General features: G+C 47.1%; 4 protein-coding genes across 7 annotated transcripts; 3 read left to right on the forward strand and 1 right to left on the reverse strand.

Moving 5' to 3' along the window:
• Nucleotides 1-1,713: 1,713 nt before the first annotated feature.
• On the forward strand, nucleotides 1,714-9,341 carry LOC115391248 (exocyst complex component 3-like protein). Of its 3 annotated transcripts, none has more exons than XR_003931756.1 (15): nucleotides 1,714-1,955; nucleotides 4,552-4,727; nucleotides 4,833-5,052; nucleotides 5,155-5,358; nucleotides 5,462-5,655; nucleotides 5,873-6,091; nucleotides 6,408-6,478; nucleotides 6,593-6,710; nucleotides 6,807-6,894; nucleotides 7,041-7,141; nucleotides 7,211-7,327; nucleotides 7,529-7,799; nucleotides 7,933-8,088; nucleotides 8,215-8,348; nucleotides 8,496-8,508. XR_003931756.1 is itself a non-coding variant. In XM_030095367.1 (15 exons), exons 1-15 carry the CDS (start codon nucleotides 1,913-1,915, stop codon nucleotides 8,680-8,682), a joined length of 2,337 nt encoding a protein of 778 aa, XP_029951227.1. In that variant the 5' UTR covers nucleotides 1,714-1,912; the 3' UTR covers nucleotides 8,683-9,341. The 3 variants fall into 3 exon arrangements, 1 of the variants encoding a protein (XP_029951227.1); XR_003931755.1 differs by having other exon boundaries at nucleotides 6,593-6,687; nucleotides 6,807-6,932; XM_030095367.1 differs by having other exon boundaries at nucleotides 6,807-6,932; nucleotides 8,496-9,341.
• Nucleotides 9,342-10,246: 905 nt separating this feature from the next.
• LOC115391252 (protein arginine N-methyltransferase 7-like) lies at nucleotides 10,247-16,366 on the forward strand. Its single transcript, XM_030095371.1, has 17 exons — nucleotides 10,247-10,393; nucleotides 11,289-11,325; nucleotides 11,760-11,909; nucleotides 11,980-12,088; nucleotides 12,914-13,026; nucleotides 13,102-13,349; nucleotides 13,498-13,678; nucleotides 13,890-14,017; nucleotides 14,099-14,228; nucleotides 14,308-14,391; nucleotides 14,480-14,527; nucleotides 14,962-15,051; nucleotides 15,154-15,315; nucleotides 15,402-15,476; nucleotides 15,568-15,728; nucleotides 15,890-15,986; nucleotides 16,079-16,366. Exons 1-17 carry the CDS (start codon nucleotides 10,299-10,301, stop codon nucleotides 16,235-16,237), a joined length of 2,067 nt encoding a protein of 688 aa, XP_029951231.1. The 5' UTR covers nucleotides 10,247-10,298; the 3' UTR covers nucleotides 16,238-16,366.
• Nucleotides 16,367-16,501: 135 nt separating this feature from the next.
• On the reverse strand, nucleotides 16,502-20,110 carry LOC115391266 (anamorsin-like). 2 transcript variants are annotated; one of them, XM_030095392.1, is made up of 9 exons: nucleotides 20,075-20,110; nucleotides 18,465-18,654; nucleotides 18,243-18,386; nucleotides 18,083-18,162; nucleotides 17,709-17,871; nucleotides 17,548-17,621; nucleotides 17,330-17,451; nucleotides 17,162-17,243; nucleotides 16,502-17,071 (listed from the first exon to the last, which is right to left on the reverse strand). In XM_030095392.1, the coding sequence occupies exons 2-9, from the start codon at nucleotides 18,619-18,621 to the stop codon at nucleotides 16,961-16,963; spliced, it is 933 nt and encodes a 310-aa protein (XP_029951252.1). In that variant the 5' UTR covers nucleotides 18,622-18,654; nucleotides 20,075-20,110; the 3' UTR covers nucleotides 16,502-16,960. The 2 variants fall into 2 exon arrangements, with proteins under 2 accessions (XP_029951252.1, XP_029951251.1); XM_030095391.1 differs by having other exon boundaries at nucleotides 17,548-17,624.
• A 408-nt stretch (nucleotides 20,111-20,518) lies between these two features.
• Nucleotides 20,519-25,203, forward strand: LOC115391263 (ubiquinone biosynthesis protein COQ9, mitochondrial-like). The gene is made up of 9 exons (XM_030095386.1): nucleotides 20,519-20,611; nucleotides 21,984-22,215; nucleotides 23,087-23,222; nucleotides 23,302-23,444; nucleotides 23,764-23,848; nucleotides 23,925-24,029; nucleotides 24,244-24,399; nucleotides 24,461-24,514; nucleotides 24,648-25,203. The coding sequence occupies exons 1-9, from the start codon at nucleotides 20,536-20,538 to the stop codon at nucleotides 24,681-24,683; spliced, it is 1,023 nt and encodes a 340-aa protein (XP_029951246.1). The 5' UTR covers nucleotides 20,519-20,535; the 3' UTR covers nucleotides 24,684-25,203.
• The last annotated feature ends 159 nt before the right edge of the window (nucleotides 25,204-25,362 follow it).

A 25,362-nucleotide genomic window follows, 5' to 3' on the forward strand; every position in this document is an offset into this window, starting at 1 on the left:
TCCTTTTAACCCAGGACTGTGCCAACATTACACATTAGATCCTTGATGAGCCATTTCCATCTTTTTTCATGTTTCTTTAAAATAAACCTTTAGAAATAAAAACAGAGGCTGAACACACGGCTTTCCTGAGGCCGCGCTGTCCTTCTGGACGAGGACACACCCAGACAAGAATACACTGAAAACACTGAGCATAACATCCTGCTGTCACTGCATCACATCTGCTCCTTATTGTGAGTGAGTGTGTGTGTGTGTGTGTGTGTGTGTGTGTGTGTGTGTGTGTGTGTGTGTGTGTGTGTGTGTGTTTTCTCCTTTTGGTCTTTTTTTTTAGGGGCACAAGTGGTCTTTTTTTCAGGGGACTCAAAAGGGACTTTTTTTTAATTGACTTGAAATTTAACAAAAAAATGACTGCTCTAAAGAAGAAACTTTTTTTTTTTTTTTTTTTTAACTTATGGATTTGTTGGCCTCTTTTTATAAAACTTTCATCAACTATCAGCTTCTCAAAAGAAAGTGAGTTACTACTTTTGTGATGATAATCATTTCGTTCCAAGAGCAACACTTGATGTTAGAGAACTTCGTAGCGTTTTCGTCTCGCTGTAAGTTCATGGAAGCAGGATGAAGAAACTTCGGCTCCCAGAAAGTGATGATGGATGAATAACGACCGACTGACCGCTGCAGCTTCCTCATGTTTAAACGGAAAAGAAAACAGAGTTCTGTCACATTGTTGTTTCTGCTCGTAAACACAGCCACGGACCGTAAACACGTCTGGAGGGCTGCAGAGCCACACACAGGACTGAGCTCTATTGTGGTGTGTTCGTGGCCCATGGGATACCTGAGACCCTGTTTCTGCACTCACAGCACAATGTCAGTATCTTAGTTATCAGGAACATGTCTCAGTACAGATATAATGTATAGGTGTTCGAATGTTTTATTAAACCATCTAATCTTCATACCAAGTATCTCATTATGCACATCTGTGTGTTGAATTACTAATTTATTTGAGTTTCTAAAGAATCTAAGCATTGAAATATTTATTTATCACAGTATTTAAGTATAAAAATGTCTGTGTAAAAGTATAACAAACTTTAGATATTTCAAAAATAGTGTCAACATCTCTTTTTTTCAAGTATTTATGTATCAAAGTATCACATATTTAAGTATTGAGTACTGAATAACTGAAGCATCTGCCTAACGAAGTATCAAAGCGTCTGAGTACTTGACCATCAAATCACCTAGCCAAGTGTCTGAATACAGAAGTGTTTCAATATTTATTCAGGTAAATATCTTCTTGTGTGAGTCCCTAAAGATCAAGCCTGGTGTCTCAGAAATTATGTCAGTGTCCAAGTATCTCAATTTGAAAATATCTTTCCAAGTATGAGTACCGATACAGTATGTCGGGAGACGTTGAGTGAAAAGACACTTTGGACAGACTGGACGCTGCAGAGACTCGACGTCGCCTCCCTCAGTCTCCCACAGGCGTCACACTCACACACTGCAGGAGTTCATGTTGTGTCGTGACATTTACCATGGTGTCTGCCTGGCCCTGAATGCAGCACAGCTCCTGATACTCTCCCTGTCTCTGCCCCTTTCCTCCGCACACACACACACACACACACACACACACACACACACACACACACACTGCTCCCTCCCTTTCCTGCCGGCCTCTCAGCAGAGGATGTGTCTCAGAGAGAGTGAGCAGTTGTGAAGAGGTAGTAGAATGGATATGAGTCCTCTCTCCTCTACCCGTTCCTCCTCTTCTTCCTCTCCTCTGCTTCATCTCTGTTTCCTCTCCTCCTCCTCCTCCTCCTCTTCCTCCTCCTCCTCCTCCTCCTCCTGGTAGCGCCCTGGGCTCCCTCACTGCCGGCCCTCGGGGGAACGGGAGTCTGATCGGGTGGCAGAAAAGTGAACTTCAATGTCAGCTGGGGATCAGAGGAATGGTGGAGACCAAGAGAAAGGTAACAGGACACACACACACACACACACACACACACAGAGTTTGGCTGTTGACTTCACCGCTGCTGACAAGACAACACCCTGCTCTAAAAGTCTCCTCTGTGGGAGGAATGAATGAAGGCTTCCCTTCCATCACGCAGCACTCAGCTTATTGATCCGCGAGGCTTCGATTACTGATTGAACATCCCTCCCTGGCTGCTGTCCTCCTTCCTCCAGAGTGATGAACGATCCTCCCCGTGAAACAGGAAAACAACACGCTCTCAATGTCTGAATGTAAACTCCTTCAGTCCAGATTTCACCCTGTACGGAGTCACAACCCTCACAGTACCGAAAAGCTGATGTTTCCCATGTGTGGTCGAGCTACACCACACCGCCATGTTACACAACCGTGCTGTCAGGGTGAGTTTGTAAAAACAGAGAATACAACAGCTGGAGGAGAATGTTTGGGGGATATGTCACTGTATTTTGCTGTGATACAGTTTTGGTGGAAGATGCATTTTAGTCTTCATTTTCTATTAACTCTACATATATTTTTGCAGTGGGAGTCAAGATATTGGTATTTTTAATCACCAATAGATTACAATTTTCCTAAAACCACCATATTAATCCAACTCTTTAATGATAATAATTAAAAAAAAACTAATTTTAGTTTGAATTTTAGAAATGATACAAACACTTTGTTATGTTGTGATGTTTGTTTTTAGTTTGAAAGAGCAACAGTCTGAGTAAGGTAATGAAATAACTAGGCAGAGCAGAGAGGTTAGAACAGGTTAAACTGAATGAAGAGGGTTGAAAAGGAAGATGCTGCAACAAAATCACATGAATCAAGTTTAGAAAAGTGTGTGAAAGACTTCAGAAAAGCACGGAATAGTAGGATTGGAAGCATAGACGAGGTTTGGAAAGTTTATTCTGAGAATCACAGAGAGAGAAAACCACCAGCAAGGTGGAGAGCAAACTAATGAGGGAACAGGAAGAGGTGGAGATCAGACTGATGAGGGAACAGGAGGACATGGAGGTCAAACTGATGAGGGAACGGGAACACAAAGACAAGAAACACACAAAAACATGAGAAAGGAAAAGAAAGATGCCAAAACAAGAAGTAACAAAAAGCTGGAAAAGACAAGAGCAGGTAAGAGAGAGACCAAATATATGAACAGGAGACAGAAAGATGCAAAAACATGAGCAGGAAACAGAAGAGCTTTGTAACTTATGTTTGAGAATATTTTGATCATTTTTAATGATTACTCTCCATTTTTCCCATCATTCCTGAATATTATAATTCTGTGATGACAATTATTGGAGAATTTCTTCACTGATCTGTTTGTCTCCAGGTTTGTGTGCCTGTTTCTTTGCCTCCTTTCAGACTTTATTAGTAGTCTGAACTTTAACCTGAAGACCTCTGTGGATGTGACAGACGGGTTTTCTCTGTGTGAACTCATCAGGTCCTCGTGTTCAGCTGCAGGCGGTCACTGATCACCGACTGCCCGCATTACTCAGGCTCATCGCCTCTCCGTGCAGCTCTGGGCTTTATTGTTCGGCAGAGTTGCTGATGAGGACGAATCTCACATTAACTGCTGGTGGAGGGGTGGGCAGTGTCCCATGACCACCTCTGAGACAGCCACTCTTCTGTTTGTGTGTCTGAGACGGACAAAACAACACTGAAACTATAAAAAAAAAAAAAAAAAAAACACTCGAGGCCAGTTTTCGTCACGGTAACTTAACTAGTTTTAGCAGTAGTGCCTTAGTTACAGTTACTGACATCCCAACGAGCCTTAATGAGAACGCTGTGATTGCGTTCAAATAATATTTTTATTTTTATTTCTTTCTGGGAAAAGACAGCACCTCCCTCTGGTTTCCTCCTGAATTGCACCCTGAGTACAGCTAAACGCTCACTATTAAGACATCTGAATTGGGAATGACAATTACAAGTAAGACAATAATAAGCAGTAACTCTTTAGTAATTTGCTTGTGATGCTGACGCTGTGACAGGAGGAGTTTGGACCTCGTGTGGTAGTTTTCCGGTCTGTGAGCTCTCAGACTGAGAGTCTGTGACTCAGCAGAGAGTAATGTGCTGCATTGTGTGTGTGTGTGTGTGTGTGTGTGTGTGTGTGTGTGTGTGTGTGTGTGTGTGTGTGTGTGTGTGTGTGTGTGTGTGTGTGTGTGTGTGTGTCCCTACCAGGGCCTTATCCACTCAGGACCAATTAAGAGGAGGCGGGGCCGTGTGAGTGTGTCTGCTTTCAGCTGGTAAACAGATCAAAATGAGATCAGCGGAGCGGACCCTCTGCTATAAAAAGATCCTGAGACACGTATCTCCTGTCCTGAGCATCGATCCAAAGCTTCGCCTCTGATCCCCGATACCGAGTGGGCATTTTTGATCAATTAGGGCACCATTTTGACCCACTGATCCCAGAGTTCAAACTCCTCTATTGAAGGTTCCTGCTCTGATAGGTTGAGGGGAGAGGGCGTGTCCTCCATGTTGGCTTCACTGTAATGTTTTGATGAGTAATCAGGATTTCTTACATGGAATCTGGAGGGCTCTCAAGGGAAACACTTGATGACCACCGGCTTAATCATGAGCTGTAACTCCTTCCTCCCCAGAACCGGGGTCTTTGGCTGAGGTCTGGCCGGAGGCGGAGCGAGCCGAGGGTCTGGCCCGCGGAGCCGCCCTCAAGTGGGCGTCGGTGGTTTTCTGTCGGCCCGAGCACCTGGACCGGCTCGGCCACTACAGAAAGAGAGAGAGCCAGAGGACGGCCTCCGTACACACCAGGCTGAAGGTCAGACTTTACCGATCTCATAGCGGAAGTCTGTCAAACACTACTGTTCACTAATGATACACACAGACGAGGGCTTTCCACAGATTCATTCTGTGTCTCCTGCAGTCCATGGTGCAGTCGTACCTGGAGGGCGTGTCCTGGGGTCTGGAGCAGCTCCGGGGGGCCCGGGCCGAGCTCGCCGAGGTCTCCCAGGCTCTGAGGAGAGCCGGCCTGGAGTCCGACGGCAACGCGGACGGCCTGAAGTCTCTGGAGAGGCTGAGGGAGGTGTCAATCAGCCACCGGCAGCTGCTCGCCGCCGTCAGCAACCTGCCCAGGCTGTACGCAGGTGAGAGGTCACCGGGGGCAACCGAGGGCTCCTCACAGGCGCTCAGCCGGTCGTCATGACGACAGGAGTCTGCACATCTCTGTCCGCCCCCCACTTCCGCAGTGCCCAGCATGGTTATGGAGACGGAGCGCCTGGTGGAGTCCCGCCGGCTGCTGGAGGCGCACGCCCGCCTCATGGATCTGGAGCGGTGGCAGGACGACATCCTGTGGCAGCTGCAGGGGTCGCCGGGGGGTCGGCTGAGTGCGGAGGAGCAGCAGCTGGTGGAGGAGTACTTCTCTGGAGTGGGGCAGCTGGTGGAGGCTCTGGGTGAGGAGGAGCTGCAGACACCACCAGGAGTCTGATGGTTCTGTTGGGACTGTCCCCAGACTGACGCCCCCCCTCCTCCTCCTCCCTCCTCCCATCCCCGCAGGTAAGGAGCTGTGGGCGGTGGTGAGCAGCGCTCTGGCTCTGGCCCGGCAGAACCCAACGCCGTTCGTGTCCGCGGTGAGGATCGTGGAGCGGGAGGAGGCGCTGGACCGGGCGCTGCTGGAGGAGCGAGGGGGGCCTCAGCGCCGGCCGCTGCCCCCCGGGAGGCCTCGCTGCTGGAGGACCAGCTTCTTCCAGGTCTTCTACCTCTCTCACCTGTGCACCATGTTTCAAGAGAGAATGCGCCATTGATACGTTTCTATTTCAGAAAAGTTTAGTTTGAAAATGATATCCAGTTTACACGGAAACACTGCAGACACAAACAACACTGAAGTCAGTGAAATGTTTCAGTTTTTCACTTGAAAACATTGTATCCTAAATGGGGCCTGACCTCTGCCCCCCCTCCTCCTCTCAGGTCCTGGAGGAGGCGGTCTCCGCTCGGTTCCGCAGTGTCTCCTACCTCCACACTCGTGGCCCGGGTCTGGCCGGGCACCTGTCGGCCCTGCAGCACGGCATCATGGCCGACCTGGCCACAGTGCGCCACCTGCTGGAGCACTGCGTCCCCCCACACTACCAGCTGACCGCAGCCTACCTGAGGGCCAGCCATAACTGTTTACATACTCACCTGACACAGGTGAGGGAGGGGGAGGGGGCCGCCGGGCTGTTACTGAGCTGATGTGTTACTGTTTCTATAAACTCCTGTTTACTGGAAGAGCCTCACACATCCTGACAGAAACATAAAATATGCCTCAGTCTAACTTATGCTAGCAGTGATTAGCACTAGCATGCTCAAACAGCAATTAGACCATTATTAACACTTTAGAAGAATCTTCTTTTTTTTTTTTTTTATCTAGTAACTAGTGAAGTAACTCCACTACATTCAAACTCCACTTGTAATAAAGCCGCTTTCGATCCTTCAGATGGACATTTGAGAGATTTTTGTGGCCTAGGTCAGCAGCTGGGACCTGGAGAGTGGCGAGATCTTCGCTGTGCTCAACTGGGTGCTGCACGTCTACAACAGGTGAAGCGACAACAACACACTGACACACACTGCTGTTGAGCGTTGGAACGCTCCTCATGTCCGGAGATCATTCGCGGACTCTGAGTCTGACAGTGTGCTGCCGTGTCGGTCCAGTCCAGACATGATGGGCCATCCGGAGCTGCAGGCTGAGATGGAGAGAGAGGAGCTGGGGCCGCTCATCTCCGCCGAGGGTCTGCAGCAGCTGCAGAGTAAATACGTGCAGAGCGTCCGTGTGAGTCCAGCACAGAGGAGTCCTCATGCCGAGAATGTGCCTGACCCGTGCTGTGATTCTGAGTGTGTGTGTGTGTGTGTGTTGTTTCTGCTGCAGAAGAGTGTGTCGGAATGGATGCACAAAGCTCTGCAGGTGGAGCTGCAGGACTGGCAGAGAGACCAGGAGCCGGATACAGACCACGAAGGTTTCTACCAGACCAGCCTGCCCACCATCATCACACAAGTACAACGCACACTCACAGACACTCACACTCACACACACACACACACACACACACACACACACACGCATGCAGCAGGACAGTTTCGTGAGGTTCTGTTTCCGGGTCAGATGCTGGAGGAGAACGCCCGCGTGGCTCTGATGATCGGACCCTCCCTTCGAGATCAGACCATCCAGATGGGACTGTACGAGATGGAGAACCTCCTGAACCGGTAAGAGGACCGAGACGGTCTGCCTCTGGTGGGCTTCTTTAACGAACCGCCTGCGTCCCCGTCACGCAGGTTTCGGGAAGCTCTGGTGGATTTTGGGAAGGAGCATCGCAGAAATCCGAGTATCAACAGAAACAAGTTCTACCTCCACTACCTGCTGGCCTCCATCAGCAACTGCATCATCCTCAAGTACGCAGACAAGTTTTCACTGCTTCACTGCATCACTGCACAGTCCAGTCCTGCAGGACAGGGAGCATCATGTTAATAAGTATCATGTTAGCATCACAGGCAGTTAAGAAGATAAGTTAAGAAAATGTATCCTTTTTTTTTTTACTACAGTAAGTTTCAGAACTATAAAAATACAGTCAAATGTGTGTGTGTGGTGTGCAGGAAGTCCACAGAGAGTCTGCAGAGGCAGCAGTCGTCCCGCTCGGCCTCTCAGTTCTCCCGGACCCCCCCGAACCCGCTGGCGGCCCTGGACCGGGCGGTGCGGCGGGCCTGCCGCCTGGTGATGGAGCAGCTGCTGCTGGAGCTGCAGCCGCTCCTGCCGGGCCTGCTGACCCGGCCCTGGCTGCTCCGGGGAGACCCCACGCCCAAACTGTGCCGCGTCGTGGAGGCTCACCTGGAGCTGTACGGCCGAGTCCGGCCGCCCTGCGGGCAGGTGGGCGTCACGGGTCAAAGGTCACGTCCCAGATGCTCCACACAGCCCGGACATTTGGAGCTGCAGCTTTCTTTCTGTGAGAGGAGAGCATGGACCTCTGAGTGTTTGTCTGTGTGTCTGTGTGTGTGTCCAGCGTCTCCAGGAGGAGTGTCAGTGGGTGCTGGTGGTGGAGTTTGTCCGAGCGCTGATGCAGAGGAGGTTTGTGTGTCGCAGCGCCGAGGAGAGGAAGCAGCTGGCTCAGCAGATGATCCAGGACGAGCAGCTCTTCAGAGAGCTCTTCCACGGTGTGGTCAGTCTGCCTCCTCATCCTCCTCTCTATCAGTCGTCTTCTTCATCATCTTAACCTTGTGTGTGTGTGTGTGTGTGTGTGTGTGTGTGTGTGTGTGTGTGTGTGTGTGTGTGTGTGTGTGTGTAGGACTCTGAGGGTCCTCTTTCTGAGGTCAACCCTCTGGCTTTACTTCCTGTCCTGGCGGACTTCATCCGGCTCAGAGACCCCGGCATGTTGCCTCTGGAGGTGTCTGGACTGGCAGCCAAATACCCCGACATCAGGTAACTGCCCCCCGGGGGGCAATAACACCCTTTCACAGTCAGATGGTTCAATCCAGAATCAAAAATCCTGACATCAGAACTTTGACTAGATGTGATTCTTCAGACGTCTTCCAGGTGACATTGGTTGTTTTGTTTGCGGTTTGTCAGTGAGGAGCACGTCTCGGTGCTGCTGGACGTCCGGGGGGACGTCTGCAGGGACGTCCGAGGGGCCGTGCTGGACCTGCTGGAGCAGAGCGCCGCCCCCCTCCCTGCCGGGTACCGACCCATCTTTACCGACATCTTGGTTCCTCCGGCCACCATGGCCTTCTGCCTGCCCACCGCCAAGTGTGCGTGAGGGGCCGCCACGGTCTGGGTGGACCGGACCCCCAAAGGCTGACTGGACCCCCACGGTCCATCTGACCCCCTACAGTCTAACTGGATTTCATCTCGCACTGTGGATACCACTGAGTTCAGCCAGTTTACATGAACTGATCGATTTGATTGACTCTGAACTCTTTAAATATCTTCATTCTTCTGGGTTTATGACACTTTTACCTCCAGCTGGATCTCAAGAGGCTACGATGTTCCACAAGATGGGAGATTGAAGAGTCCACTTCAATCCACTACAATCAAATTTAGCATGAGCACAAAGTATCTTAAAGTGAAAAAAAAATAGCAGTATCGATTTTTTTGGGCTGTAAAAGTTGACAGCATTTCTCTCATGTTCTTATATGATCATTAAGTCTTTAAATGTTGTTTTCAAAAAATGCTCAATATTCAGTCCATGTTTGACCTCCAGGTGGCGCCTTTACAGGAAACAGTTTAAGCGGAAAAGTTACTTTGTTACTTCACTTCTTCAGAGGCTACAATGTTCCTCTGAGCTGAAATTGAACTTCCAGTCAGAAGGAAACAAGCTGTTTTCCAAGTTTGAGGAGGAGAAAAAAACAGTGATAAAGTGAGTATTTTAGACCTGACGAGGACACTTGTTTCTCTCTGACAAAAAAAAAAAAAAAAGCTTTTCTCTACTATCTGCAGTGATAACGCTTCCTTCTTCTAAACATACAGGTGTTATTCAATAAATCTTAATGCAACATAATGAATAAGAAGTTAAATATGTCCAAACATGTTACAGAACTGTTTATTGCCGGAAATGATCATATTGTTTTCATCAGATTTTTGAAGTTGACAACTCGGTTAAAAAAATAACTGTTAAAGCTGGATTTCTTCTTTCTACAGTGGGACCATCTTCAGTTAAAGTCAGAACTGTTTGCAGTTTTCTTTTTTCTTCATTTTTCAAACTGAAGCAGGTTTTGTTATATCAGCTGTTTTATATGTATTTATTATATTTATGTAAATATGTTCTTGTATTTTGTTTTCAAATATTCTTTTTCTGGGCCTGAAGCACACAGTGAACAATAAAATCTTATTGACGGAAGGTTGACTATTGTGTCAAATTTTATCAGTTATTAATCTTTAGAAAAATAATTTTAATGATTATTGATTTAGTGTTTTTATTCATTTTCACATCATCGTATTTATTTATGAAACATTTTGACTGACAATTACATTTTTTTCCAGATTTTAGAAATTACATTTTCTTTAATTGAAAGAGTAATATTTTATGAAACTATATTTCTGTATTTTCATCTTATTTTGTGAAAAGGAATTCTAAACTTATATTTATTATTTCTTTTATATTAAAAATTATCATTGTTTTCTGTCTTGGCTTCAATCAAATCTTATTTTTATCACACAATAAATACATATAAATTCAAATATAATATGATTCTCCACGTGTCGCGTCACATGACCTGCAAATCAGTGACGTCACCTACAAAGATGGCGGCCTCCATTGAGGCAGCGTTGTTTGGATGAAACGGATTCATTTTTAATTTCTGTAATTTTTTTTTCTTAATTTCTTTGGGGAAATTTTTTTTGTTTGCTTTTGTCTTTCCTAATTGAGCTGCGGACATGAAGACCTTCTGCGGCAGAGCGAACCCGACCACCGGAGCTCTGGACTGGGTGGAGGCAAGCGAGGAGTACGACTACCACCAGGAGATAGCCAGGTCCGAGAGTTTAATCCCAGTAGATAACGGGTCCGAGAGATTAATCCAGGACGTAGCGGCTCCGAGAGTTTAATCCCAAGAGAGTAGGACAAAACACAAAACTGAGGCCCGAGCTGTTATATCGGTAATGCTGTCATAAAAGCCATTTAACTGGCATTAGCCTCAAAGTCATGCTGTCAGGATGAGTTTCTTAAAACACCCATAATTCAACAGGTTTTTTTTTCCACACATTTCATTGGATCCGTTTGGATCATACAAACTGACTTCAGGTTGACATTGTAATTTTGCAATTGTTCTGGTTTTTGCGAAAATATATTTGTGATATTTTCAGCCTGTATTTTCTGCACTATAGTGACAAAAAAATCTTTCAAGTTTAAATTTAAGGGTTATTATATCTTTATTTTGCCAGTCCAGCCCACTCAGAGAGAAATTTGACTGTCTGTGGATCCTGAACTAAAATGTGTTTGACAACAGAGTCACAAGAAGCCAGAAAATACTTAGCTTTTTAAAAAGTTTCTGCACAATGAGCTGATCACGTGAGTGCTTTTCACTTAAAAATTGTTGTGTAATGTGAAGTGTTTCATGCTGTTTCATTTATGAAGAAAATTATTGAAAAATAGCGTATAACAGGAAGTTTACCATGTTTCTAATCATATTTTGTTATAAAGCAAATTTGTACTTCATAAGTGGACAATTAGTGAAACTTGAAAGCTTTGTCGGTTTCAATCCTTCAGAATAGTTCAGTTTGTTTGATGAAGACTGCAAACACTAACGTGAGGTAAAACAGTTTACTAAAGCTCTGCTGAGTGACTCGTTCCTTCAGATGTTCCATTTTTTGAAGCTTCTAAACTGAGTTTTTGCTCACATCTTAATCTGCTTCTGGTTTGTATTTCAGATCCTGTTACGCAGACATGCTGCACGATCATGACAGGGTGAGAGCTTTTCAACATTTTCATCCCAATTTTTGAAGTGTCTCACCCTTTTCACTTCTGTAGACCACCGGATGACAGCAGAATGTGTTTATTACAGACATGTACAATAAATAGGACTTGGTTGAGTGTGTTTAAAAATCAATTCAGTCACTGGAGTTTTGTGTGTTTAATTCATAATAGCTTATATGTTGAAGTGAGCAACTTTTAATGTGTGTTTCCTGGATAAAAGTTACAGCTTTTTCCTGAAAACTGGATTTATTTACAGTTTTTTAGCTGAAGTTGTGCAAAAACTGCAAAGTGAAACTGAATTTTTCTAAGCATTTAATATTTTGGACTGTAATGCTTTCAGCTTGACACTCTTGGCATTATGTAGTTAATATGTATGGTAAATATATGTGACATTTACCTGATTCTGACTGCTTCTTCCCTCTCAGAACATTAAATACTACGAGGGGATCCGAGCGGCCGTCCGCAGGGTGAAGGCTCGCGGGGAGAGGGTGGTGGTCCTGGACATCGGGACGGGGACCGGCCTCCTGTCCATGATGGCCGTCACCGCAGGAGCCGACCGCTGCTACGCCGTGGAGGTAAAGGGAGGAGGAGGAGGAAGAGGAGCAAGAAGAACTCTTTAATCTGAGATTATTGCCCCTCCTGCAGGTTTTCAAGCCGATGGCGGAAGCTGCTCAGACCATCGTGAAGAAAAACGGCTTCTCCGACAAAATCAAGATCATCAACAAACACTCGACAGACGTCACGGTGGGAGAAGGTCAGAGACTACACATTACCATGGATACACACCTCACGTTACCATGGAGATACACTGCATGTTCCCACTGATACACTGTACTACGGATCCACAATCCAATGGATAGACTGCTGCTCTCTGTTTCCATGTATTGAATAATAATGAAATAGAATGACTTCAGTTTTAATTCGCCTTTGATTCCAGATAAAATGACCTTGTAAACACCTAATTTCAAATGACCAAATTTCAATTTCAATTCTGAATGAAGCGGCAGGTTTATTCTGACTTTAAAATGGAATTAAATCATTTCTGAATTATGTATATCTTTATTCTACTTTAACTTAATTCCTGTTGTTCTGCTCATGCTCATTCCGTTGTGTTGCTGCAAAGATGCACATATTCCAAGATGGCTGCCCAGAGCAAGCGCTGCACTCAAACGGAGACGATATATTTAATGGCCTCAGAAGGAATGGATATAATGAAGAGTGAACAGACAGATGTATAAAAATTCAGACTCTTTTTAAGCTGTAGCATCAAAGTTAATCAAGAAAGAAAGAAAACAGACACTGGAGTCTGTTTATGTGTGGTAGATGTACTTACGTCACTTCCACCTGCTGTCCAGTCAAAAGGTGAATGAAGGTGTTTCACAACTAAACCTTAATTTGGAATTACTGATCCCCTATAAACGTGAGGGAGAATACTTTAATTAAACATTATTTAACTCATAATAATTAATTTCATTTTAAAAATAACCTAATATCACTGTGGCCATTAATCCCAGATGATATTGTAATAGTATTGTATTGACACTAGATTACAGTCCTGAGATGATATTCCTGTCCGCAGATGGAGACATGCAGGAGAAAGCCAACGTCCTGATCACCGAGCTGTTTGACACCGAGCTGATCGGAGAAGGAGCGCTGCCCAGCTACGAGCACGCTCACCTCCACCTGGTGCAGGTGTGTTAATGCCCCCTCCCCTCCCCCTCCCAACTGCCCCCCCCACTCTGATCACTGCCCCCCCTCCTCCCTCAGGCGGGCTGCGAGGCCGTCCCTCACCGGGCCACCGTCTACGCCCAGCTGGTGGAGTCAGAGCTGCTGTGGAGCTGGACTCAGCTGCAGCCCCTGCAGGTGGGGGAGGGGGAGGGGCAGAGAGGGGCCCGCCTCCTGCCCCCGCCTGCCCTCACCCGCTGCGCTGGGGCCCACTCGGTCTGCGACATCCAGCTCAGCCAGGTGCATCCTGGGAGCTTCACGGCACTGAGCCCCGTGTGCACCATGTTCAGGTGTGTGTGTGTGTGTGTGTGTGTGTGTGTGTGTGTGTGTGTGTGTGTGTGTGTGTGTGTGTGTGTGTGTGTGTGTGTGTGTGTGTGTGTGTGTGTGTCTAAAATATAAAGGATGCAAACACTACTGACCTCTGCCCCCCCCCCGCAGGGTGGACTTCAGTAAACCGGTCAGCACCTCCCCCCAGTCTCACTCCTCCCACTTCCTGGTTGAGTCCAGCGGGCGGGCTCAGGTGGTCCTGTCCTGGTGGGACCTCCACATGGACCCTGAGGGACACATCGTGTGCTCCATGGCCCCCAGCTGGACCTACCAGGACCCCAGCAGCGCCCCGGTGAGCGTTCTGCCCCAGAGAGTCATCTAACTGCCCTGCATCATGAGGAAGTACTTTATGTTGTTATAACGTTGTTATTACAACAAATATATTGAATTGTTGAACAAGTGACATTCTGGTTTGTAGAACACAAAAAGAAGTTCAGGTGTGTCTCAGGAACATCTGCGAGCGGCTGCTGCTGCCCCCTGCTGATCACTGTGCTGTGTTGCAGTGGAGGGATCACTGGATGCAGAGCGTCTACTTCCTGCCCGCCGAGCGCAGCGTGACGGCCGGCGAGGAGCTCAGCCTGACCGTCTGCCACGACGACTACAGTCTGTGGTTCAGTGTGCAGCCCCGCAGGTTCGTTTCCCTCTACAGTCAGTCTGTGGGTTCAGTGTACAGTCCTGCAGGTTCACAGGTTCGATTCCTTCCTCTTTGCAGCTTCCAGACGGAGGCTCCGCCCCCTCGGCCCTGCTGTACCTGTCAGGCGCACCTGATCTGGAACCGGCCGCGTTTCGGCGAGCTGAACGACCGGCGGCGGACGGAGAGCTTCGTCAGCGCCCTGCGCAGCGTAAGATACCGGCACCCTCCGTGTGTGGCGTGTTGAGGGCCTCGGCGGCTCTGACCGCCCCGCCTCCTGTCGCCTGCAGGTCCTGACGGAGGACAGCGTCTGTCTCAGCGTCAGCGACGGGAGTCTACTTCCTGTGTTCGCTCACGCACTCGGAGCCAAAAAGGTAATGGTCACCCACATGGAAGCATCTTCACAGACATGGCTGACTTCCTGTTTCTGACCCCGCCCCCTGGTTCCTGTTCTCCTCTCAGGTGTTCGCATTGGAAAACTCCAGAATGTCCAAACAGGTCGTCCAGCAGGTGAAGCCCGAACCTCCAAGATGAAATGCTGCTGTTTCTTCTCAAATTCAGTGTTTTTAAATTACGCTCTTGCACAATCATAACGTGGTCAGTAACTCAGTACGGCTCTCCTTCCAGTTAGTGTAGTTTCAGCGGACTGTTGCAGAGCTGCTGTCTCTCTGCATTACCTCTACACTGAGCTCAACGTTAGCGTTAGCCACTGGATGAGCGGTCCGAACCCGCTCACTTCACATTAGCTTCAGCACGATCTGAGTATGTTCTCTATGGAAGAGCAGCTGGTCTGAATGCAGACCTTCAGATAAGGGGTGTGTGTGTGTGTGTGTGTGTGTGTGTGTGTGTGTGTGTGTGCCTGTGTGTGTGTGCCTGTGTGTGCAGCTGTAAGTGTAAGAACTTGTCTCTTCACCATATGAATGTAACTTATTGTTTCTCTTCAGTTTTTAGAGTCGAACTCGATGTCCGGAGGAGTCGACCTGTTGGAGATCAGACCTGAGCAGCTGAGCAGTAAAGAGCTCGGAGGAGAACAGGTGTGTGGTTATTTGTGTGTGTGTGTGTGTTTGTCATCTGATTTGTGTGTAACTTGATGTGTGTGTGTGTGTGTGTGTGTGTGTGTGTGTGTGTGTGTGCAGATCTCCGTGCTGATGGCCGAGCCGTACTTTAGCACCAGCCTCCTCCCCTGGCACTCGCTCTTCTTCTGGTATTGTCGCACGGCGCTGTCCGGCCTCCTGAAGCCCGGCGCCACTGTCCTGCCAGGCTCCGCCTCCCTGCACCTGCTGGGGGTGCAGTTCCAGGTAAACAGGAAGTCCACGTTAAAACCTGTGATCATCTCTGAGCTAGCATGGGAAGCTATGAGGCATTTTGTGTGTGTGTGTGTCAGGATCTGTGGAGAATCCGAGCTCCGTGTGGAACCTGTGAGGGTTTCGACGTCTCCCCCATGGACCACATGGTTCAGGTAGGAACGAAATCAGCTTCCTTTTTATTTTATTTTCCTCTATAATGCGATTTCCGATGTTTCCTGACCTCTGACCTCTCCGTCCGCTCAGCACTCCCTGGATTTCCGTGAGTCTCGGGAGGCGGAGCCTCACCCCCTGTGGGAGTACCCCTGTCGAGCCCTCACCGACCCCTCCCCCGTCATGACCTTCGACTTCACACAGTGCCTACCTCAGCAGCCAGTCAGCAGCCAGGGCTCCCTGCCCTTCATCAGGTTCTCTGGAGCTTCTCATTTCACCACCTTCCTTCTTTCAAGCTTATTTCATTTTGGCCTTTTTGGTTGTTTTGTTGCTAATTATTCAAAGCTGCACAGGTATTCTTATCCCAATTCTTTTGTCTGTTTTTTAAAGCTCATTGTTTCATGCTGTGTTTTAGAGATGGCTGTTGCCATGGCGTCGCCTTGTGGATGGAGTACCAACTCACCAAAGACATCAGAGTCAGTGCAGGCCTGAACGGACCAATCAGTGAGCAGGTATCCGACCTCAATATTTTTTTTTTTTTTGCCTGTTATCATCATGTCTGTTAGCTGGAGCTCCCAGCAGCATTACGGTTTCTGTCCTGCAGGGCGCCTGCCAGTGGACCCGGCACAGGAAGCAGGGCGTGTACTTCCTGCGGACGCCGTGGGAGAGTTCAGGCGACGGCAGCGCGTCGCTAACGTACAGCCTCACCTTCCAGCCGCAGACCGGAGACATCAGCGTGGACTTCGGCGTCTCGTCTGAGTGAGACAGGACATTCAAACCTGACGTCACCGCGCTGCGGCCCTCATTAGCGTCAAACTTTAAATGAAGAACTAACAGGATGCGCTTAAGGTTTATCAAGTTTTACTGGTTCACTGTTGCAGTTTCTATGTAGATGAAGTAGTTTTTTTTTTGTTTTTTAATAAACTAAGATGGTTTGAGTCTGAGTAAATATACTTTATGAATGTGAAGACTGAAAGTATCCGAGTGCAGCTGGCACATTAAATGAAACAACTACTCACAGTTTAACGTTTGGCATCACTTTATTGAAATGAAAAAGAAAACTGACAACACTTCTTTGTCTTTATATACATAAACTGGAGAGCATCAATGTAACTGGGAATTGTGTGTTTGAGACGTGGAGGAGACTGGTAACTAACCCACCGGGTCATCGAGCCAGTGGTACCAAGTGATTCAGCAGACTGAGCCAGATGAAGCTGCTGTTGGCGTTATTGTTCAGCATGCCTGACTTCAGTAGCTACTAATGAGAAAATGTCCCAGGTTGTGAGAGGTCGATTTACCAGCATCAGCAGTTTTCAGTGCACTTTAAAAAGAACTTCGTAGATCTCTCCTCACACTGGTTTATTGCCTCAGATAAAGAAAATGACACTTCCTTCATGAAGACCAGGAGATTTGATCAGATCTTCAGCGCGAGGGAAGCAGCAGGAATGTGGACTTTTTAAAGCAGCAGCGGGTCAAACGGAAGCGTTCAGGCATCGGTCAGGGTTTTGTCGTCCAGGACGATCTTCTCTCCGGGTTTGAATGCCGGCATCCCCAGATACGGACAGCTGGCGCACCGGAAGGCGTCTCCAAGGTAACACTGCCGTCAAAACATACAGAAAGAAAGACGTTTTTTCTTTCACACTACCTAGGCTGCGAGCGGACGACAGGGGAGATTCAGGGCACTCACAGATCCACAGGCTGATTTGGGCAGGTTGTTCTTCTGTTTGCCTTTACTCTCCTCCTCCAGCTCCTCAGCCAGGCCACACGTGCTTCAAACACAGAGACACACCAGCTCACGCTAACATGTAGCCACCAGCTAATTCTCAACGCGCGCGTGTGTGTGTGTTAAAGTCACCAGTTCTTGCAGGCTTTCTTCTTCTTTCCGGCTCCTTCTCCGCAGCTCGGAGCTTTGAGAGTCGACGGGTCGGGCTTCTTCAGATCCTCCTCGTCCAGCAGAGCGTCGGAGTCCAACAGGTCCTGAACGGAGCGCAAAACACACAGGAGGTCAAACTGAGCTTCATGCCTGCGACGGTGAAGCGTCACTGCGTTTAAGACGCAACGCGGCGCCCTCACCACATCGTCGTCGTCCATGTCGTTGGCCGACAACGTCCACATCTTCACCGTGTTGGGATCCAGTGCCGGTTTCTCTGCTGACACAGAAACCGGCAGACGTCAGCTTCACATCCGCAGTGAACACACACACACACACACACACCGCAGTCTCATCAGCGTACCTGCTTTCTTTTTACCAAACGACAGTTTGATCTGGGTTGATGATCCCAGCTCAAAGTTGGGTTTGGAGGCCGTCACGCGGACTCGAGACAGGGTGTTTCCTTGGTAACCGGTGGTCTGTCTGAGGGAGCTCAGCGCCTCGGGACTCAGGTCACTTCTGCTGGTCTGAGACGGGAAGAAGAAATGTCATGTAAACAAAACCCCAAAATGCATTGAAGGAGTTACATTTTCACTTGAAATCACTGCCGCGTGAACGATTCCTAAAACTGCTGCTGCAGGCTTTAATGGAGATAATGAACTGAAAGCTGAAAGCGACTGTTTGATCCTCTTGGCCTTTGTTTCAGCCTGACTCCTGCTTTTGGATCTTGTCGCTCACCTCCGTCACAGACGTGAAGCCGGACAGTTTCAGGGTGGACAGCAGCTTCTCCGGCGTCCTCACGGTCTGAGCTTCAGTTCCTGGAACACATGTGCTCGGTCTGGGTTTTCTGTCTCTGTGCGGTCTGACGTCCGGAGAGGACGGACGGAGTGTGTCCTACCTGTGACGGGCTCGTCCAGCAGCAGCCTCCCTGCAGGTTTCAGCACTCGCAGCATCTCGGCGAGTGTTTCTGCGGAGTGGATGGAGGAGCTGTCGGGAAGCAGGCCGGACACCACCCAGTCGAAGGAGGAGGGGGCGTGAGAGGCTGAGGGAGGGAGAGTGTTGCTTTAACGTTACCACGGTAACTGTATCTCCCTGTACATCCTGCAGGAGGCGTACTCACACATCAGTAATCTCTCCATGTTCTCCACCGCCACCCTCCCCTCAGACCCCACCACATTCCCAAGCTCCTCCGCCTGCGTCTTCAGGGCTGCCGGAGCCGACGGCTGTGACCACACCAGCAGCACGGCGGCCCCAGGTTTGATTCCCAGGTCTGCCATGACGGGTCGGGTCCACAAAACACACAGTCACACCTGTATTAAGGAAACAGCGTCAGAAATGAAAGACTGAGCCCATAACCGTTTATAAAACTATGACAACTTCTGAGTTTCATCTGATATTATAAAGATGTACAAGCGCAAAAAAATTGACAGACATTCATGTTGTAGATTATAGACTCCACATAACAACCTCTCTCAGGAGAAAAGCCTCTAACCACCACATGCAGGCCAAAGACTTGTCCACAAGGGAAAATAGTAAGCAGGCAGTGCAACAAGACGTTGTATCTGGACGTTAGTGTGAGGAAGGTGCTCTATCATCCGAATGTTGGTGGGAGGAAGATGTTCCATAATCTTGATGTGAACAAATTTTTATGTTCTCGCCTTCCTCCTAATGCCTCTACAGTGAGAAGAGTAAAAATCACTCTGTATTTATACAACAACAAGCCATCAGTCTTATAATTATGGAGCTGGAACAGTAAAAAGTACGTTTGTTAGCTCAATCCTGGTTTAGGAGCAGAAGCATGCAACACTGGACGTCAAAGGTCAAAGTTTGGGCCTCAGTTCAGGGTCAGTCAGTCCAGTTTTAGCCAGCAGACCCACGTGAACACAGATCCAGGTCACAATGTTTTAGAATAGAAACGTTTCTTTACATTTTGGGTGTTTGTTCTCATCCTCCATCAGTTGATGATTTTAGTGATATTTTACATACAATAAACAGAAATAAGAGTATTTTTATTATCAAAATATTCAAAGGGAAGCAGAAAAAACATCAATTATGCAGCTTCATCTCATAATCCTTGCGAAACGCAGTAGTTTTACCCATGAGATGAAAAATATCCTTTCTGTATTCGACTTCCTTAAATCTATTTATATCCGAGTGTGGCTTTATTCCTTCATTTAATACCACAAATCTGAAACATGAATTAAATTTCCACTCAGTTTATGTAATTTATGATACAGTCAAACAGTTACGAAACGTTTATCTTTCCTTACAATGGTTCTTTTTTGGCAGATCATGACTTCTAGATAAAAAAAAATCCACGGGAACCAATCGAAATGTCATTAGTTTCAATGTATCTTCTGAGTAAAAACTTTCTGTATCGAATTGCCACTCTCTATTAATCATCTATAATGTCACTGTGGTTCTCAAAATTAGGCTAGGCCAGGGTTCTCGGTTTAATAAGCCTCGGTTATTACCAGCTAAGAAATGTGTTTAGTAAGATAAACACTGGATAATCACAAGTTAGCCTGTTAGCATGTTAGCTTCGTGTTGAACAGCATGACGCAGGAGCCGGTAAAGAGATATAACAGCCGCTTCGAACCCTCCAGAAGGGCCGGGAAAACGTCAAATCCACCAGCTACACTTACTGTTCTGTGTTACCGCACTCTGAAGCCTGTCCTATTTTGGTAGATTAAATAAAAATGAGCTTAATGAGAGAGGTCAGAAACTCACCTGATAAACAGGCTTTGAACGAGGTCAGACTGAGGAAACTTCCGGTTTGGAATTTTCAAAATAATATAGATTAGGTTGTGTCATTTGGAAGAGGAGAGTTTTATTGTCATTATGCAATGAGGAGAGCTGCTCGTGTCACAATGCAAATGAGCGAGATGTAACAGACTACTGTAAAAAATATTGTGCAAAGTCATAATAGGTTCAGGGATGGACCATCTCTGAATGACTTTGCACAATATTTTTGTTGACGTAGAACGGAGACGGTCAGTTTTCTGCTTCCTGAAGTTCCGTCCTTGATTTAGTCTAATGTGAAATCCATGCTTGAGATTTAACATAAGTATTCAGCGAAAACCACAGGATGTGTATTTGTGTAATTGACAATGGTATATATTCTGTTGGTTTCCGGGTGGATTGACCGGAAGTGACGCACTTTTTCCGCGGCCGCTGCTCTCGCTGCAGACATGGCGGCGCTGCTGAGAGGTCTGCGGGCCGGAGGGGCTCTGCGGGCTGTGCGGGGGCTCCGAGAGCTCCGGGGAGGTAAGAGCGACCCCTGGGTCACTTTATCCTAATAAAGCGGAGTCGGTTTTCATCCGCAGTCGGTTTTAATCTGCAGCGGCGCTGCAGAGAAGCGCTGATCCAAAGTCACAGAGGAGAAAGGTGATCATGAAGGGCAGAACCGAGCCGACACATAAAGTGATACCACGGCAGAACCGGAGCCACCGGGGGGAAGACAAACACCTCGAGAGGAGCTCTGTTCTGCCCCATAAAAACCTGCAGTTCGGGGGAGACGTGCACGCGTGCACGCTGCAGCTGGAGGCGTTTTCCTCTTATGCAACATGTTTCTAATAAAGCCGCTAAATATAGCGACACAGAGTTAACACACACACACACACACACACACACGTCTTCTGGAAGTGTATTTGCTATTAATTTTCACTGTTTAACCTTCCTCTTCCTTTGTGATTCCTAAATCATGGTCAACACAAAGTATGAGTTGGAGTAATAATAATGCTTTTTATTACAAGTGCACTGTATTACTGATTCTCAAAATTGCTAAAAAACAGTATTAAAAAATTAAAAAAAAAAGAGCAATAACAAAACAAAAACAACTGCGAAACAAAAAATGTTTTTAGCCTGTTTTCAAAAGATTAAACAGTCAGATGATCTTGTTAATCCCAGTGGAGCAGAAAGCCAGTCTCACCATGGAGGTGAGTTCAGTCCTCTGGATATGAAGGTCTGATGATTTATTCTGAGTCATCTTGACAGCAGTCTAATGGATGGACTGAAGTTTCTGAAGGCTTTTGTTTGTGATGCTAGAAGTGAATTGCAGTAGACAAAGCCACGGATGAGCTTTTCGTCGTCGGGCAGGATGAGTGATGGACAGAGGTCCTTGTTTTGTTTGAGGCAGTGAAAAGAGGTTTTGCACAGTCGTTGTTACGCAGCAGTCCAAAGCGAGATGGGAGTCGAACCGCAAACAGTCGAGCAGAGTGGGATGTCCCGACTGGAACAGGTTGAGACTGTGTTTGGGAACTGTTTCAGACAGCTTAATGAAGGATTCCCATTCTATTATCAGATGGATTTTTAATTTTTTTTTTTATATCAGTGTCCTAATTTGTGTGTGTGTGTGTGTGTGTGTGTGTGTGTGTGTGTGTGTGTGTGTTGACTGAGCATACAAGTCCACAAACCTGCTGCTGTTGTTAAAATAATGGGAAATAAAAAGTTAATTATGCATTTTCAGTACCATGGACTGATGCTGCTGCTCGCTATATGTCATCTTTATAAAGAGTTCATTAGTCCATCAAAACCTTTCTCTTCATCATGTTTTGTTAAAATGAATATTGAGCTTGAAAACTTTGATTGATCAGTCTGAGAAATGACGGTTGAACCCAGATGTTTTGCTTTTCTCCAGCTGTGGCTGCCCCAGCAGCCCCGACGCCTCCGTGTAGCAGCCTGACTCGAGGTTTCCACCGTGCTGCGCTGAGGCTGCAGGACGAGACCAAAGCAGACAACCCAGCCTCCTCCTCCTCATCCTCTTCTTCATCCTCATCCTCCAGCAGCTACCACGAGCACTACCAGGCTCAGTCTGCAGAGCAGGACACAGACACAACAGCGTCTGACAAGACTGAGATACCCAACACCAGGTCAGACCTGCCTCATTTCAGAAACGCATGATACACATCATATTTCTTTGTATTGTTGCACACAAAAGCTCACTGAACACACGCACACACATGATCTGTACAGAAATGAAGACACTTGCCCAGATTTTCAGAAATCATCTGACTTCATCAATTTGTTTTTCAGAATCAGAATTGACTTATTGTTAAAAAGATTGAATTTCTAACTGTCCGTGCACATGATTGAAACTCCAGAACTGCTGAAAAGGGGTGTTTTTCTGTGGTCTGCTTTATTAGTCACAGTCAATATTTATTGGAATTAAATAAAAATGGACACAATCACAATTTGCCCAATTTTGAAATGCTTGTAAGAGACAAGAAGCTTTGTCTCTTACGTTTTGTTTTGAAAACAACATCCATTTCCACAGTAACTGCAGAAATGCTGAAAACAATGTAGCTGTCATGTAGGTCCAGTAATGAAACCACACACACACATGTTGCAGAGATCAATAAGCTATAAACATTAGCAATGGGAGAACATGGACCTTCATATGGCCAGATGACCAAGTTGGATGGTTATTAAAATGAAGGTTACTAAAATGCTGGATGTTGTCCATTCCTCTTTGCAGCCGGTCAGCTGCAGAAGTGTGAAATAAATCGGTGAAATAGTTACTGGACGTGATGAACGATTGGTTCATACTTGAAGTTGTTTTCTGCCATTTCCACAGAGACCGAACATTTTCATAAAGTTCCATCTTGGGAGATATTTTCAAGAAGTTGTGTTTTCAGAGGACACCCAGAACACAGAAGTTTTGCTTTTTCACTTCAAAAGGAGGTGTGAAGTGGCCTAAGAGCAGCTTTCAGGATCCTGACGGAGGACGGTGTCTGTTTGCAGTTACCAGGATCAGAGCGGGGAGCAGGGGGAGGAGTACGAGACGGAGGAACAGCTGCAGGCCCGAATCCTGACCGCCGCCCTGGAGTTCGTCCCGATGTACGGCTGGTCCATGGAGGCCATCGGAGCAGGCGCGGAGGTGAGCGGCGAGCCGGCGTCGGCCCGGAGCACAGTGACGTGTGCCTGACGTCTGCCTCCTGCTCTCATCTCATCCTCAGACTCTGGGTCTGTCCTCGGCTTCCACCGGAATGTTCTACAACGGAGGAGGAGACCTGGTCCTGCACTTCATCGCTCAGTGTAACTCCCAGCTGACACAGATCCTGGCTGAGCAGCACAACCAGGTCCAGCTGGGACAGGCAGAGTACGTACACACACACACACACACACACACACGCACGCACGCACATCAATTTATCAGATTTTCTGGATTTTTTTTTAATAAATGACTCTTTTTTTTTTTTAATCTGTTGGATGTTTCTACTCCACTTTAACTTGGATCTTTAAATCAATGAGATAATGAAATAACTTTTCTAAGTTGTAGATTGACATCAAGAAGCCCAAATGAGCACTATTTCCACAGTTTTACTCAAATTAAGACGATAACATGTTTTAAAAAAATGGAAAATAAGCTGGGATGAGGTTTCATTCCCAGAAATGAATTTCCTGAGTTTCCGTTTCAGAGCGAAGGAGACGGCCGTCTTCCTCCGAGACGCCGTGGAGACCCGGCTGAGGATGTACATCCCCTACATCGAGACATGGCCGCAGGTGGGTAAAGGCAGCGCACCGTGTCCCCGAGTCATCACCGGACCCTGATCTGACCCCTCCTCCCTCCTCCTCACAGGCCATGAGCCTCCTGCTGCTGCCCCACAACATCCCCGACAGCCTGAAGCACCTCTCCGCCCTGGTGGACGACATCTGGTATTACGCCGGGGACCGCTCCACAGACGTGAGTGGGTCCTATCACCCCCGATCCCCCTCCTCCTCCTCCTACACCCACACCTTCCTGTCCCCCTTCCATCACCACCCCGCCCACATCCGGCCCGCCACCGCCAAGGTTACTGCTCCGCCTCCCCGATTGGCTGACGGTGTCTGCGGTGGATGAATGTTTCTGGACGTTTCTCTGCTCTGACGCGGCAGCCTGTGTCCTCCTCCTCCTGCAGATGAACTGGTACACCAAAAGAGCAGCACTGACCGGGATCTTCAACACCACCGAGCTCGTCATGCTGCAGGACACGTCTCCGGACTTCCAGGACACCTGGAACTTCCTGGACAACCGCATCCAGGATGTGGTCAACATGGCGTCCACAGCCAAACAGGTAGGAAACACCAGCATTGACCGGCAGAAAACAACAGCTGAAACTGTGTATGTGTGTGTAGGTGCAGTCGACCGGTGAGGCCGTGGCTCAGGGGCTGATGGGAGCTGCTGTTACTGTGAGTCTTTATGCAGTTGTTCATCTTTTTCTCTTCAAGCAACAGTATTTTCTAACAACCTGACAGTATATTAAAGATGGCGGAGCTGTTTGAACTAACTGTTGGTTCCTGGATCTGCTCCCTTGTGTTTCAGCTGAAGAATCTGACAGGACTCAACCAGAAACGATGATGTGGATCGTCTCCTTCTCCAGCTGAACACTTGATCGCTGATAAACTGTTAAAAAAATAAATAAAGAGTCTCTCTGAGAAGACTGAATCACGAGCTTTACCAAGCAGGGAACCTTCTTTTTTCTGTGTTTGTGTTCATTTCCAGGACGACTGGCTCTGGTTTGTTTTGTTTCCCTGTCCCACACTTCATGCAGAAAACTCACACCTGTCATTCAATTCGTAAATCAAAATTCTTCAATAAAGTAGATGTTATATATATTTATTAATTTTGTCTCCAGTTCTTGAGTCTGGCTGGTTGAAATTCATCTGGATTGTTTGATTTTTGTCTTACAAAAAACTGACTTAACCTCCTCTAGTCACCCGCAAACCACCCCAAAAGAGAGATCATGAGTTTTTAGGAGTTTGTAAAGCTACAATGGAACATTTGTGCACACTACATTTTTCTTCTGTGAAATACACATTTAAAGACAGGATGAAAAAGTTTTTTAATGCTATGATTAAAAATGGAGCAATACATTCAATTGGTTGTTTGTGTTCATTCAGTTGGTATAAAATAAAGACTTGAACCTGGTTCATTTCACCGTTTCTTTCATTTAGACAAATATTTATCATTAAAAAAATGTGACTTTACGTTTTTTATACATTGCTTGGTACTTTTATTCAGAAAAGTATGACCCGGA

Source organism: Salarias fasciatus, chromosome 7, assembly GCF_902148845.1.
Source record: "Salarias fasciatus chromosome 7, fSalaFa1.1, whole genome shotgun sequence".
Lineage (NCBI taxonomy): Eukaryota > Metazoa > Chordata > Actinopteri > Blenniiformes > Blenniidae > Salarias > Salarias fasciatus.